The sequence below is a fragment of the Phodopus roborovskii genome, unplaced genomic scaffold (assembly GCF_943737965.1).
Source record: "Phodopus roborovskii unplaced genomic scaffold, PHOROB, whole genome shotgun sequence".
NCBI classification, from domain to species: Eukaryota; Metazoa; Chordata; class Mammalia; order Rodentia; family Cricetidae; genus Phodopus; species Phodopus roborovskii.
The window spans coordinates 1,951,063-1,966,729 of NW_026126410.1; the positions used below are offsets into that span (position 1 = coordinate 1,951,063).

The following is a 15,667-nucleotide window of genomic DNA, read 5'->3' on the forward strand; positions in this document are numbered from 1 at the left end:
CCTACAGCTACAAAGAGTACCACTGCTGTCATTTGGACGTCGCAGTCTCCTTTTTTAAAAGCCCTTCAACAAACATCAATGGATGGATTGCTTAAATGTCAATTAAGCATAATCCAGAGTCTTTTAGAATTGACAATTAAGATTATCCTTATAGTTTAAAAACTGACTTCTTGGCTGAGGCATGGTGGTTCATACTTTTGATCCCAACACTTGGGAGGCAGAGGCAGGCAGATCTCTGTGAGTTCGAGACCAGCCTGGTCTACAAATCACATCCCAGGACAGCTAGTACTACACAGAGAAACCCTGTCCCAAAAAGCAAAAGGAAAACAAATGAACAAACAAACAAAAAACTATCATCTTAATATATGCAAAACGGAATCTGAATATTTGATCCTAAAATATTACTTTTTAAAAAATCATTGGAACATATATGGACAATCTACAGCTTCATTGAACAACAATTGTGCGAGCCTGCACTCCTCCTGAAGATGGACCCTCAGCTGGCCCTTCTAGAATCCCTCACAAACTTTGTCTGACTATCACCTCAGGGTCTGCTCTCAACAGAGCTGGGGTAGAGGAGAACATGCCAGGAGAGGACACCTGCTCCTCCTCAATGAGTGCTGGACCCTGAGAGGGAAAAGTAATTGCATCATCACTATCAACCTCTCTCTGTGGGGGCACTTCTCAGCACTGTGAACCTGACTTGCACAGTCCAGCCTAATTCCCAGTGACTTCTGGGAAAGAATATATGAAGCCTGTCTGTGTTCAAAGGCAGGGAGGGCTGAGGGCAAGACTTTTATCCAAATGGGTCAATCTTCATTACCGCCACTAATTTTGGTAAACACTGTTAGCATAAAAAGCACACTGAAATATAATTTAAAAGTCATGCAACAGAATCGGATAACAACTCTGACCTGTCATCAAGAAGGACTGGGTCAGATGTGGACAAGATGGTAGGGGCACTGAAACCCAGAGTGGGGAGAGAAAGAGATAATGTTGTATGGGGAAGAAAGAAAGAAAAGCCTTCCATACATCAAGAAAAGTCAGGTAAGTCATGGCCTTTCCATGCAAGCCACTGAGCACAGCTTCTTTTTAGTTCACAACAGCAAATCCAGTCAGACAAGTGGCTAAAATACTCAATGCTTGGCTACTCTGCCACTGCCCAGCAAAGCCTCGCCTCATTTGAATAGTATTTTAGGAATGTTCTGTCAATGTGGTTATTCACATCTACTGCCTTCTTCCTTCACCATAATTATGGTCAAGTAGCAGTTTCTGTCATAGGTAGAACACTCAACACTGAATGATGGCTCCTTAAAAAATCTGCTAAAATTCACATATCTGTCTACAACTCCTTGTGATAGGGAAGGTTAACTTTTCCAACTGTTGCTCATAGCAACATAGGAACAAAAGATTTTTTTGCATGCATAATCTAAGCGTTTAATTAGAGTTCACAAACTTGCCTCTCTGAGGAAGTAAACAGTAGAAGTGTTAGGAACACCAGATGCCCAAATAGAAGCAAGTATGTGGCATGCTGGTCAATTACTACAAACTCAAAAAAAAAAAAAAAAAAAAAAAAAAAAGTACAGTTCAGACAGGAAGAGAGAATGTGCAAATCACATGTTTTCTCTACAATCATCCTTCTAAATAGATCCTTCCAGGTTAGGCCCATAGGCTAAAAAGCAAATCAAGTGAAACACCATACACCCTGATTTCTGTCACTTGCTATTTATAAAGGCTGTGGATCCAAATCTAAGACATTTAAAGCATACTATTATATGGTTGGGATTAACAATATACTGGCATTACCCCACCTTACCCTATCCCAACCAAGATTTAGGACCAATTACAAGTCTCAGGGTAGAAAGGAATTCCAATAAGGTCTGTAATTCTCACATCTAGAATGGGATTCAGGCTCGCTCACACAGTGGATCACAACAGGTCTGACACTGATGAAAAGGGATGCACAGGAAAGGAAGGCCCTGGAAGCAGCCCTGGCTTTATCAGAAGGTCTGCTCCATTACAGACAGTTCAGGGAGGACAAGCTTGGAGGGCCCAGGTGGCGGAAAGCGGTTACTGAGTGAGTCAGGAGGAGGCCACAATCCAAGGGCAAAGAGGTTTTAGAACCAGAGGACAGGGATAAAGAGGATTTACAGTGTATCACATCTCAGTCTCTGAAAGAGGCTAAAACACTGGAATAAGGCAGAAGTGACAGAATCAAATTAGACTGAATTTGTGCAACTAATACCCACGGGGTATCTTTGCTATGTGTCCTGAGGGCCGCATAAATAAATAATGCTGTGCATGATTTGACTAAGTGGTACCTACCCGATCGCCTGGGAAGATTAGAGGACAAACTCGGAGAAGGCAGTAATCCAGCTGGAGGTGGCAAACACCGTACACATTACAGAAGCTAGAATCAAGTTGAGCAATTAAGGTCCTACGAGATAAGATGCAGCTAAGATTGGAGGAAGTTTCAAATGATGAAATTTAGACTAAGTCCTCAAAAGTAGCTATGACTCCCAAGCCCCAGACAGGAGGATAAAGGCTGTACAAGGAGTAACTTGTAGACAACATGTGGCTAAAGCATGGCTTTGAAGTCCAACACACAAGCCTGGTTCTGCCACCCCTCCAAAGCTTTGTGTTCTCAAGACAAGTCACTTAAACTTGCAAGCTCTCAGATGCTAAAATGGGGGGTATTTAGTTTGGTTTGGTTTTTGGGGTGTTTGGTTTGGTTTAGTTTTTGAGACAAGGCTTCTCTATGTAACAGTCCTGGCTGTCCCAGAAATCACTTTGTAGACCAGGCTGGTCTCTAACCTACAGAGATTCTCCTGCCTCTGCCTCCCAAGTTAAGTGCTGGGATCAAAGGTATGCACCACCACCGCCTTGCCTTAACTCAGTTTCATAATACAAAGGTATTCAAAGGTGGCTAACATTTTTAAGAAAGAAGGCCTTGAGGTCGAAGTCCAGGCACCTTGTACCCAGCTCTGGTGAAGACCTTGTGAAGGATGGCATCACGGTGCAGGAAGCCACACAGACAGGAGTGTGGCCAAGCTGGTTCCCTCCTTAGAGAATTTTGAGCATTTGTTCAGAGAAGCTCCCGGAAGACCTAAGACATCCCCTGAATCTATGGAGGACAAATTCAAGCCTCATTCAAAAAACAGAAGAGGGTGCTAATGGGCTTATCAAAGGTTTCATTTGCCTAGTAAGTTAAGAGCTTGCTTACAGGTGGACACTAAAATATAGAACAAGACACAGTGCCTGCCCTCACATAGCCTGAGACAACATGAAAAAGGTTCAGTGAATGGTATTTATCAACATTACCATCATCGTTATCATCTTCTTTAGCACAGTAGTTGTCAGTAAGTATTACATATGTTCTAGTGAAAACAAAAATTAAGCCATCCTGGCTGGAACAGTTTCAAAACACGAAAACACACTGGCACATGACTCAAGGGTCAACAGCTTTAAATGCTGTTCATACCCACTTCAGCATCTCCAGTTCTGAGCTGTCTCCTCCATTCCAGCTTCTACATCCAGATGTCTACTAGGTATCCTTTTTGAACAGCTTAGACCTAGACATCTGAAAAAGAACTCTGGGTTTCCAATGCAGTCAAGCACAGTCAACCACACCCCTCTTGGTCCTTGCCCAACAGTAATTCAGAAAAGCTTCCATCCTCCCTGCTCTCGGGTTTCAGGCACCTAAACCATTAGCATGTTCTTTTTTACTACCCTGAAAACAGAAATCCATTCACTGTTTCCCATTTAAGAGGCCATCGTTTTAGTACAAGCTCCAACAGTTTCTCACAGAAACAGCATCTATGATCCCCTCTCCAGAGAGGAGTGGTCTCCGTTATTTGTATTTATTTCATGTATTGCATATGCACACGCACACACACAATCAGGCATGCAAACACCATGACTCACATGTGGCCGTCAGAGGGCAGGAGTTGGTTCCTGCCTTTCACCTTATGCAGGCAGGGCTCTGCCTGTTTTTGTTCCTGTGTGGCCTGAGATGATTCTCCTGTCTCTTGGCTCCCACCTCACAGTGGGAATGCTGGGATTAGAGATGTTGCTACATGGATTTTGGGTCATCAGGTGTTCACTTTACCTCCTGAGCCGTCTTTACATATATAAATAAAACACAGAGTCTGGAGTCTTTTCAATTTTTACCCCATACTGGGGACTGAGTCCAAGACCCTGCACAAGCTAGGTGAGCATTCTACCACTAAGCTTCTTGTAGCTCAGGTTGCCCTCAAACTCACAACCCTGCACCTGCCTCCCAAGAGGTGGGACTATAGCACTCTCCATGACCAACTAAAAATCTCCAGCTTTTAAGGCCTTCCAAAAGCTTGAAGTGAAACATTCTACAAGACGAAAATGGTCAGGTCCTTTTCGCTCAGTCTCAGCCCCACAGCACCACTAAAGAAAGGCCTTCCAGTTCAGCGTCTTAAATACATCAAGCACATCTGTTTGGGAGAAGGCAGCCCAAGACCTTCGAAACTGAAGGAGATGTTCTCTATCACACACTGAAACCATGGCTAGTAAAAATCCATCATCAAACGTCCAACATCATCTCCATTAGCTGATATGTAATAGTCACACTCCTAGAGGCTACCCTACCCTAAAGCCCTGGTCTGGAAGTCTCTTGGCCTTCTAGTAGGCCTACACCATTTAGTCTCCCCCAAGATCTCCATGTGGATGGATGTTCTTAGATAAATTTAGCTCCTCAAAAACGAACAACCTCCCAACTCAAAGCAGTTTCCAACGACATCATTGTCACCTCACCATGGCCACAGTGAAGGATGATGAACATTATTTTCTTTGCCCTTCCCCAAACTAGAATATAAGAATTACGAAAGTCAGACCTTATTTATTTTGCTCAACGCTGTGTCCTCTTGATCTATCAGTGCCTGAATACTGGTTTCAATACATGTTTGATGAATATGTGAATGTGTGAGTGAATGACAAGAGGGTAATGCCAGGTAAACTAAGTAGGGGCAAATGGTTGCATCTTATACCTCCTTCTTACAGAGCTGTTCAGTGAATGCAGTGTCCGCTGGGGACAGGTAATCTAAGGAGGAACAAAATGGGGTGGTACACATACAAAGCAGGTCTCTATCTTCAATGAACAGGAATGAATTTTATGAAATCATTAGTGATGCAGGCACGCAGGTGTGCTCCTTGTATATGAGACATTAGGAAACCCAGCAAGAATGCATCTACACACATCCTACAGGCAAAGCACTAGAGCGGAGACAAGGACCGAGTCAGACACCCACATTGGTTCCTGGTATCTATAGCAAACCAGGGCACTAAACATCCTGCCAAGTCAAACACCAGTTCACATTTTTAACTGTCTTAAGAAGTGTCATAAATTCCACCACTCAGCAGAAATGAAGGGAAGCAAAGGGGAAAGTAAATATAAGAACTGTTTCAACCAAATTCAAATCCCCTGATAACCAGGAAAAATAAAAATATGCCATGTGGGTCAGGATTACTGACCACCCAAAACCTCACCTTGGCCAGTACCGTGATAGCACAGATTTGGTGCAAACATTCTCCCCATAATTTCAAGGGAGAAAGAAAAACTGAACCCTTATCTTTACTGACTATCACGTGCATAGGAAACTGAGGGATTAAAGTTTTACACTAAACAAAACTGTGTGTCCTTCAAATCTGCTGCAATAAAAGTTGCCTACCATGTTTTAAATTTTATTGAGGATCACTGCAACTTAATAAAACAGCCTTCTTATATAACAGAAACATCAATAAAATAAAAACAAACAAACAAACAAAAAAAACCAACCCACACACACACTCCTCCATGGTCTATTAGTAAGACAGAATTTCAATCGGGATTTTATAGCACAACTCTCTGTCGCTCACATTCAGAACTGGTAATCAGCACAGGCCATGGCACACAGAGGAAAGCCTCTGCACACACAGGAGTGGTGAAGACTATATTTCCGAACTCCTCATAAGCTATGATGTGAAGAACTAATCCTCAAAGCCTAATTGTGCTATCCTATAATGGCCCAGGTAGTTCTATTTCCAAACATTCTCACTTTTTTTTAAAAAAGTGTATGAGTGTTTAGCCTGCAGTATGTGTACCATATGCATGCAGTGCCCTCAACGGCCAGAAGGGGGCCACAGATTTCCCCTAGGATAAGAGTTACAGACAGTTATGAGCTGCCATGTGAGTGCTAGGACTTAAATCCAGGTCCTCTGGAAGATTAGCCAGTGGTCTTAGCCACTAAGCCATCTCTCCAGCTCTCAAATATTCTCACTATTACACTTCTGGAACTATGAGTTATTTACTAAAAGCAGAGCTAACAATACACGAAAAAAATTATTCACAAAACAAAAGTAAATATAGTATATTGGGGGACACTCTTGACTATAACAAGTTTCAGCTCTCAGTATACAGTAAGGTTAGTACATGGGATTATTTTGTTTGATCATCATCACCAGCTTGTGACTGGTATAAATAATATCAACATGCCATAGAAAAGTTAATTTTCCCAGTGCAAGCCTAGCTCAGTCAATAAATCACTTGTCTTGCTAGCAACAGACCCTGAGTTCAATGGCTCAAACCCATGTGTCTTGGTTAGGGTTACTACTGCTGTAAGGAAACACCAAAGAAACTTGGGGAGGAAAGGGCTCATTCAGCTCGCACTTCAAGGTGGCAGTTCAACACTGAAGGAAGCCAGGACAGGAACACAAGCATGGCAGGAACCTGGAGGGAGGAGCTGATGCAGAGGCCATGGGGGAAATTATTACCTAATTTATTCTAGTACAATAAAAACCTGGGAGTCAGAAATTGAAATAAAGACCTGAAAAATCCAAAGAGAGCAGAGTGATTGGCCAATCCTCTCTCCACATTCTCCAGACTTCCAACTCCTCTTGAGTCCCTTACTGACCTCTCTATTCACCCTGCAAAGCCCTCCAAGAACCTTATGACTAATCCCATTCATCCAATCGATGCCTCCATCCTAGATTCAAGGTTGCTTTATTGGGATAGTAGAATGTTTGTGTGGACAATTCCTCTGCAACAGAGGAATGTTGCTCACTGGCTTGCTCAGCCTACTACAGCAACCAGGACCACCAGCCCAGGGATGGCACCACCCACAATAAGCTTAGCCCTCTGTAGTGAGATATTCACTCTGTCAGCACCTGTTACACTGACCATGTCCACTGGGGGTAGGGACAGGTGTGAACATGACCTGGGGTCTGAAGTAGGGACTCTCCCAGAGGCATCCTTGGGACGGGAACCTGTTGGCATTCATCTGTCTCTGTTGTTAAGTTATTTCTCCCTAAATAAACATCTATTTAGCCTATCTGTTTTTCCAGATCCTTATTATTCCACGTTAGCCCTCCCCCATCAATCACTAATTAAGAACATGACCTACAGGACTGCCTACAATCCCATCTCGTGGAGACATTTTCTTAATTAGGTTCCCTCCTCTCAGATGACTATTGTTTGTGCCAAACTGGCATAAAAGTATTGAGCACATTGAGTAAAATGCTCTACGTGTTATATACTTGTAATCTCAGCCCTAAGGAAGCAGAGATAGGAGGATCCCTGGGACTCAGAGACAAGTCCATCTAGCCTAACTGGTAAGCTCCAGACCACCTGAGAGACCCAGTCTCAAAAGAGGTGGATGATGTTTCTGGGATGACAGCCAAAGTCATTTTCTAGCCTACATACATACACACTCACACACACATACAAAACCTAGAATTTCCATATATGAAGACATAATACTAAATACTAAATACCTCCTACTGCTATTCTACCTTTAAATTTTGGTACTTTTTGTTGGATATTTTTCCCATATCTGTATGTACAATTCTTTTTACAAGTTTCTAAGGCCAGGCAAGGCAGTGTGGACCTCCACTCTCCACTCTCAGCACCAGGAAAGGTGAAACAGCAGATTCAAGATGTCAAAGCAGCCGTGAGCTATAGAGAGAGGTTCCAACTCACAAATAAAGACCAATGGATTGATGAGATGGCTACAGAACCAAGCCTGATGATCAAGGTATACTCCCATGGTGGAAAAAGAGAACCTACTCATACCCATTGTCCTCCGACCTCCACACTGGGTGGGGCTGTGGTTCCCAAGACTATGTGTGCTTGTGCAGGTGTACACATGCACAAGTGAGTGCACACGTGTGTCTGTGTGTGCATGCCTGTGAGTGTGAGTGTATGCGTGCATGTCATATGTTACAATTTTAAATTTTTGAAAATAAATTACTAAAAGGGGCTTGGGAGATCACCCAGAGGGTAAGCAGTTGCTGTTTAAATGTGAGGACCAGAGGTTAGATTTCCAGAATTCACATGAATGAAGGTAGACAGACCACCCGGAATCATAGCACTCAGGAAGCAGGAACAGGGTATGGTGGCTATTCTTGGTTGTCAACTTGATTACATCTGGAATTAACTAAAACCCAATGCAGCTGGGTATACCAGTGAAGGATTTTTTTTTTTTTTTTTTTTTTTTTTTTTTTGATTGAATCATTTGAGATGGGAAGACCCACCCTAAACCCAGATCTTTTCAAGTGGAAAGTTCCCCCTTAAATCTAGGCCCACACCTTTTGGTGGCAGCCTATATAAATAAAGGACAGGGGGAAAGGACATGCCCACTCTTGGCCGACTTGCCCTCACTCTCCCTGGCAAGTCCATTCCTTCACTGGCATCAAAGCCTACTTCTTTAGGATTCCCGGAGTTGCTGGCTAGTTAGAGTATCTGGAATTGCTAAATTCTGAGTTCAGTGAGAGACCACAACTCAACGTATAAGGTGAAAAGCAATGGAGGAAGAATCTCAACATCAAGTTTAGTCCTACACACACACACTCACACACATCACACACATACACACACACACCTACACACAGACACACACATATACACAACATCGTCACCAGCAATCTACTTCCTCTCCCTCTTCAGGTCATCCTTCAACTACACAGAAAGGTGAACACCAACCTAGACTAGAGATTTTCTCCAAAATAAATGCATTAATAGTGGCAGTAACAACACAACGACAATAAAATAAATCTGATAGGTGTCAAGGATTTGTTAACTTACCAAACGAAACCTTGGTTGAGCTACCTACATACCATAAAAATAATCTCTACTTCGGACCTATAGCAAACCAGGCTCCCAGAACTGCCACTGGATTCCAGCCAACACAGGAGGTGATACATAGTATCACCAACTCCCACACCAGCAAGATGAAGCCAGGCACACACACAGAAAACCTCACTTTCTACAGAATTTTACCAAGAAAGGGAAGCAAATGGCATTTACAAGGCAGAGCAGGGCCTGCAGGCAGCTTCCACACTTCGAAATGTACCAGGCTTCCTCTCATTAAAGTTAAATACCACTTGCTTGTAGACCACATGTCACAATGGCTGACTGTAGCTGACAACTTAGCAATTTGCAGCTCAAAACAAATAGTGTGTTTATAAATACCAGTTTTTCTTGAAAAACCAACTATTGTCCTGAACCTTACAGAAAAATTAAACTACATACTGAAGACCATTAAAGTCACAGAAGAAACCTTAGTCATTCAAATATACCAAGCAATGATTGCTCACTCTGGCAAGCATAGGAGCAAACTGTGCTGGAAACTAGAAATATTTCTATGGGGATTCTTAGGAGACATCATAGTTTAGTTTAACACTTCCTCAAGTGATTAAAAGTCCAAACTCTATTTACAACCCCTCCACAACTTCAAACACCATAATCATTCAGCTAACTTTCAGCATCACTTGGCACCCAGACGCTAAGCCTGCTGGGAAGGAACAATATCCAGCAACTATAACCACAGCAGTACAATTAAGACTATTGGAGCTGATGGTGGGTTTTCTGCACTTATAAGTAATTCACATATTCATATGCTTTGAGATGTAGCAGCTCACTTCTCTCATTATTTCTAATACACCTGGAAAATTGATAGTCTCTGGTTGTTGGTAGCTCAGGGTATGATTGATATGTATGTATGTATGTATGTTTGATTTTTTTTTTCTGGAAGCCCAATCAGAAACTAAAAATAGGAGAGTAGCTCAAATTACACTCTTTGATTTTAGCCTTCAATTAATTGACCTAACCAACATTCAGTTAACAATTAACACAAACAAAAGGCACATAAGGCAGTAATATGGAATTAAGACTTGAGAAATGTTGGTTCAGTACTTAACCCGATTTGAAAGGAAAGGAGATTGACAACTGAGTGTGGACACAGAGGCTGCTCTGACATCAGTAATGCAGGGAGCGAGCACTCCTGCCTCCTTCGTTCATACACCACCACAAGTCTCTCTTCACTTTGAAGCTACAACTCACTCTCTACCTGACCTTAGGCATAAACTACAGATTAGAGTCCATCATAACATAAAATTGCCTCACTGGACAAAATTACTGCATCTCAGACTAGCATCTAGCACAAGGATGGGAAGTGTGCAAAATGCTAATGCCTGCCCACTCAGCCCTCTACTCAAGAGGCCATGAATCAATCCTTCCCAATTCCAGCTTCTCCTGTGTTGAAGGTAGTGCTCTAAAACCCCAGCCCATTTGACCATGATTTATGATCCACCATTAATACCAACTGGGGTAGTCAAAAAGTGTTCATGGTGAGCAAAATAAGAGGGGGACAGGAGAGAGAACCCACAAAATAACAACCTCAGGAAACAAAGCCTCCATGAAGCCAAGGAACCAGGCACAAGCTCTAGACTGTGGTTCTCAACCTGTGGGTCTTGACCCTTTTCACAGAGGTCACCTAAGACCATCTGCAAACACAGGCATTTGCACTACGATTCATAACAGAGCAAATTTAAAGTTATGAAGTAGCAATGAAAATAATTTTATGGTTAGGGTCACCGGCACATGAGGAACAGTAATAAAGGGTTGCAGCACTAGGCAGGTTGAGAACCCCTGCTCTACAAACACATTGCGTAGTACCAGACCCTGATGACACACTTGACCAGTGCTAGCTTCTCTGGTTGCTCCTCAACTGTCATTATGAGGTAAGAAAAACCTACCTCAAGAGAACTGAAGGGAGAATAAAAGGAGATCACCTTCACAGAGCCCAGTAAATATGACGTGGTCTCCACTATTATCAGGGTCTTCCTGAACCACGGCTCAATCCCGAAGGTCAAGTGTTAACGAAGGGCTGGAGAGACAGCTCAGCAGCTAAGGGCACTGGCTGCTCTTATAGAGAACCCAGGCAGGGTTCATTGCCCAGCATCCACATGGCAGCTCTCAATCATCTGCAACTCCAACCCCAGGGGACCTGATGCTCTCTTCTGGCCTCCAAAGGCACTACACACTCATGGAACAGACAAAACTGTTGGCTGGGTCCTAATCATGACCCTGAAAATATCACAATGAGGATGTGATGTTATCCACATTCTAGAGTTGATGCCAAAACTTGGTCCAACATAATACAAGACAGAGCAGTAAGAGGTCTAGTACATCCCAAGCAAAGTCTGCATCGTGTGACTGGGTCCCATGCACTAGCTGCAGTACTCCTTGTATGAAATTATGTTGCTGTAAAACTGGCCCCCTGAACATGGGTGACAGTTGGGGGGCTTGTGGCCACTGGCAGCAGAGCCAATATTTACCCCTAGTGTATGAATGGGCTTTTTGGAACCCATTCCCTATGGAGGGATATTCTCTGCCTAGATACATGGGGGAGGGCCTCCACTCGGCCACAAATAATGTAACAGACTTGATGAGCCCCCATGGGAGGCCTCATCCTCCCTGAAGAGTGGATGAGGGGTGGGATGGAGGGATAGTGAGGGGAATGGGAGGACAGGAGGGAGAGGGAACTGGGATTGGTATGTAAAATAAGATTGTCTTTAATGTAAATAAAAATTAATTTTAAAAAATTCCCCAGCCTCCTCCTTCACTTAGCATAATTCTCTGTCCAATCAGAAATACTAGATTTTTGTTTTGTTTTGTTTTTTAATTTTCGAGGCAGGGTTTCTCTGTGTAGCTTTGGAGCCTGTTCTGGTTCTGGAACTAGCTCTGTAGACCAGGCTGGCCTCGAACTCACAGAGATCTGCCTGTCTCTGCCTCTGGAGTGCTGGGATTAAAGGCACGAGCCACCAATGCCCAGCAAAGATACTAGATGAATTCTGATGAACTATCAAAAGCAAAATCCTCACTCTTAACATAATAAAAATAGCAATAATGAATGGAGACATCATTCCAAGCACTTCAATTAAGTGGCTTTAAAGATCCAAAACCACTGAGGGCCACGGTACCTCAAGTCACTTTTCTTTTTCCTTTCAGGGTTTGCAATCTGATCATGCAAAAGAATCCTCAAAGTTCCTACTGGCCCGGGGAACATCTCTCTATCCATATGTTTGCTGTGTAGCAAAATTAACAGGAGTTAGTGGTTACTCCAAATCTCTAATCAGTCCTGACACTACTTAGGAAAACATACTATTTTTCAGTTGCACTAAAAGAAAGCATGTCACAGTGGCTGATTTCATGTACTATCTTTTAAAGTTCTCACACCACAACTCAGAAATATTTCTAATAATTCAAATGTATATCTCCTGGTACTTAAAGACCTAACTAACAGCTGTAAGGAAAATGGAAAAAAAAGGAATTCAACTTGGTCAAAACTGTTTGTCCCGAACACAGTACTTGGTTCCCACTTTCCTAAAGACAGCATTCACAGTAATTGACAATCCATTCCAGCTAAAAGTAAAAGGCATGTCTGGCTTATATAAGAAACAGTGATACAAAGCCGGGCGTTGGTGATGCACATCTTTAGTCCCAGAACTCAGGAGGCATAGGATGGTGGATCTCTTCAGAGTTTGAGGCCACCCTGGTCTACAGAGCTAGTTCCAGGACAGGCTTTAAAGCAATACAGAGACACCCTTTCTCGAAAAAGAAGAAGAAGGAGAAGAAGAAGCAGCAGCAGCAGCAGCGATACGGAGAAGCCAAGTAATAAAACTTCGCTTTCTATTTGCTTCACCCAGCCACTGCATAGTCCTATAATCCTCTTTGGTAGACAAATGAGATGAAGTAACGATACATTTGAAAGCTGAGGTGGCAGAGGATGTAAAATGCCTAGAAAGTACAAGCATGGGCTGAAGTTAACTTGAAACTCTGAGTATCAGACAGAACTACCACACGCTCAACTGTAAAAGTCAAATATTTATACAGGTGCCTCACAAACCACTGTTGTGTGCACACCATCGGCACCCCACATTTACTATCTGTTAAGTAGTTTCAAAGTGCAACAGCTTAAGTAACAGGCTCAGGAGCATGAAGTTTATGACAACTAATATGCCTGGAGAGACTTCGAAGGCGTGACTCTTGTCATAACTTTCAGCAGGCCAGCAATGGCCCGTGGGGCTGTGGGGGGCCTGGGTACAGGTGTCTTTCCTCAGTGGGATGGAAACCTAAACCCAGATCTTCATGGATAATTTAACAAGGATTGTCCATGAATTTATGATGCACGGGACTTTCTTATAACTGCTCTGTAATAACTTTCAAAAGTTCTAGGAAAAGCATTTCCGGTTCAAACTAAGAAGTTGGGGGGGGGGGGTTGTTCAATAAGAAAAGCACCTGAAAAGACTATAACCCATATCACATAAAAAGCCAGTAAGACTTTTCAGAAAATATAAAACTGTAAATGACAGGGACATCCCTGAGTATATGTCAAGTTTACAAGGAGGAACTAATCTAGAATGGTGGCTGGCACCTGTAATTCCTGCATGGAAGAGGCTGAGACATGGGGATTGCTATGAGTTTGGAACAGCCTGTGTTACATAATAAGTTCCAAGCCAGCCAACCTGAGTTACATACCTACCATATGAGGCACTTTAGAAATATAAAACAAAACAAAAAGGAATAGCTCCTAGAATGGACAGATTTCAAATTTACAAGTAAAAGTGTTCTTAACATAGTTTTGGGGGATTTGTTTGTTTGTTTGTTTGTTTGTTTAAGATAAGGTCTCCTATACCCAGATTGGTCTTGAACTCCGGACCCTCCTCCTTTCGCCTCCCAAGTGCTGAGTTTTTACAGAGGTGTGACACCATACTATGCCCTCCTAGTGGTCTTCTAACAACTTTAAGAAATGCTTTCCCTAAGAGTAAAAAGAAAGTTGGGACATGGAACATTTGCGAGCACTCCACGAAACTTCAACTCCTGAACTTCTTAAATGCCTGTGTGCTTCAGATCTCCAGGTAAAAACAAAACGCTAGTATTGAGAGACCTGTCCAAAATTAAGCCTAAGCCCAAGTCTGGGCTACCCGTAGCCAGGGTTCAGTCCCAGTGAGCATTCCACTTCAACAAGAAAATCTGACCAAGTTCAAGTTATCAGGTGAGGAATAATTGCAAGAAGCAAAACTCCAAAACAGTGTTTATAAAGTCCGAGGGGCAAATCTAGAAAAGTCCAGCCAGGAGTGGGATCCCTCTCCACGTTCCATGCTCCCGACCTAGAGCATGGTTGGGGGCACACCCTAGCAAAAGCTTGCAGTCAAAGCTCAGGAGTCAAGGATGGCTGGAGAGATGCCACAGGTGGCCCAGATGGCTAGCTGCTCACTGTGCACTTAGGCCTCCAGGAGGCCCCAAGCCCAGAGTGCCTTACAGAGGTCGAACGGTGCCCTCTGCCTCCATCTGACCAACTTTAAAGAGAACCGGAGGTCTACAGAGGACTCAAGTATCCCTTACCCTGATCCGGCTAGCTGAACTTGGGGTACCAGCCTGAAGCACCAACCCAGCCCTTCCCTTGGGGGCAGGGAGTGTCTACAAGTCCCGGAGGGGCGTGGGGAAGGCAGTGGGCAATGGGGCCCAAAAAGGGGCGCCTGGCGGGCAGATAGATACAACCGCGCCTAGGCCGGCGGTCCCGCGCCCAACCCAGAGACCTCAGGGGTGCAGAGCTGGCGACGCCCCACGCCCCCCGCGCCCGCCAGGTCTCCCAGACAACAGCCGCCGCCACACTTCCGAGGCGGGTCCCCACGCCCGGCCGGGGCCCCGCTTCCCACCTGTCCCGGGGGTCGATCCAGCTGGTCCTCCTGGTGTTGTGATCGATATAGAAGACCTTGCCGTCGTAGTCCCTGGCCTCCTCCCAGCCCCGGGGTAGCGGCAGCTGCCCGCTCCCGGCCCTCCTAGGCATGGTCGGCGGCCTCGCCGGCGAGCGGCGCCTCCATAGGGACCGGGCACGGGGCGCAGCGGGAACGCGGGCACCGGCGAGGGGCGTGCGGGGCGCAGGACGAGCGGCGGGCCACGCGCGGGGAAGCCTCGGGAATCCCTGCTCTCGGTCCTGCCGGGGATCAGTCCACCATATCTGCGTCGGAACAGGCGAGCGAGCCCTCCTCCTCCTTGCCGCCGCTGCCTCCGCCTCTTCCTCCTCCTCCCCGTCCCCCTGTGGCCGCCGAGGGTCGCGGCGCCCAGGCTGCCCCGGCCGACGCCGTCTGGGCTCGGATCCGGGAAGCTCCGCAGAGCAACGGCCCAGCGGCGACTGGCCTCCTCATTTGCGTGCGATTAGCATGCGCCCCGCCCCCGGCCCCGCCCCGCGCTCGCCTCATCTGCATGCACATTCCTCGCCGCCACATTCCTGAGCTTAACCCTGCAGCTGCCGGGGTGGCCGCGGCGGGACGCCGGGCTGCACTCCCGGGGCGGGGGTAGTTTGGGGGGGGAAGGGAG

At 44.9% G+C, this 15,667-nt stretch overlaps 1 protein-coding gene across 1 annotated transcript in view; it reads right to left on the bottom strand.

The window, feature by feature from the left end:
- Window positions 1-15,434, bottom strand: part of Wwc2 (WW and C2 domain containing 2) — a 158,217-nt gene extending 142,783 nt beyond the window's left edge. Inside the window, exon 1 of the mRNA XM_051182385.1 lies at window positions 15,007-15,434. Within this exon, the coding sequence (XP_051038342.1) occupies window positions 15,007-15,137 (131 nt within the window). The 5' untranslated portion in view covers window positions 15,138-15,434. The remainder of the gene's footprint in view (window positions 1-15,006) is intronic.
- Window positions 15,435-15,667: the final 233 nt, after the last annotated feature.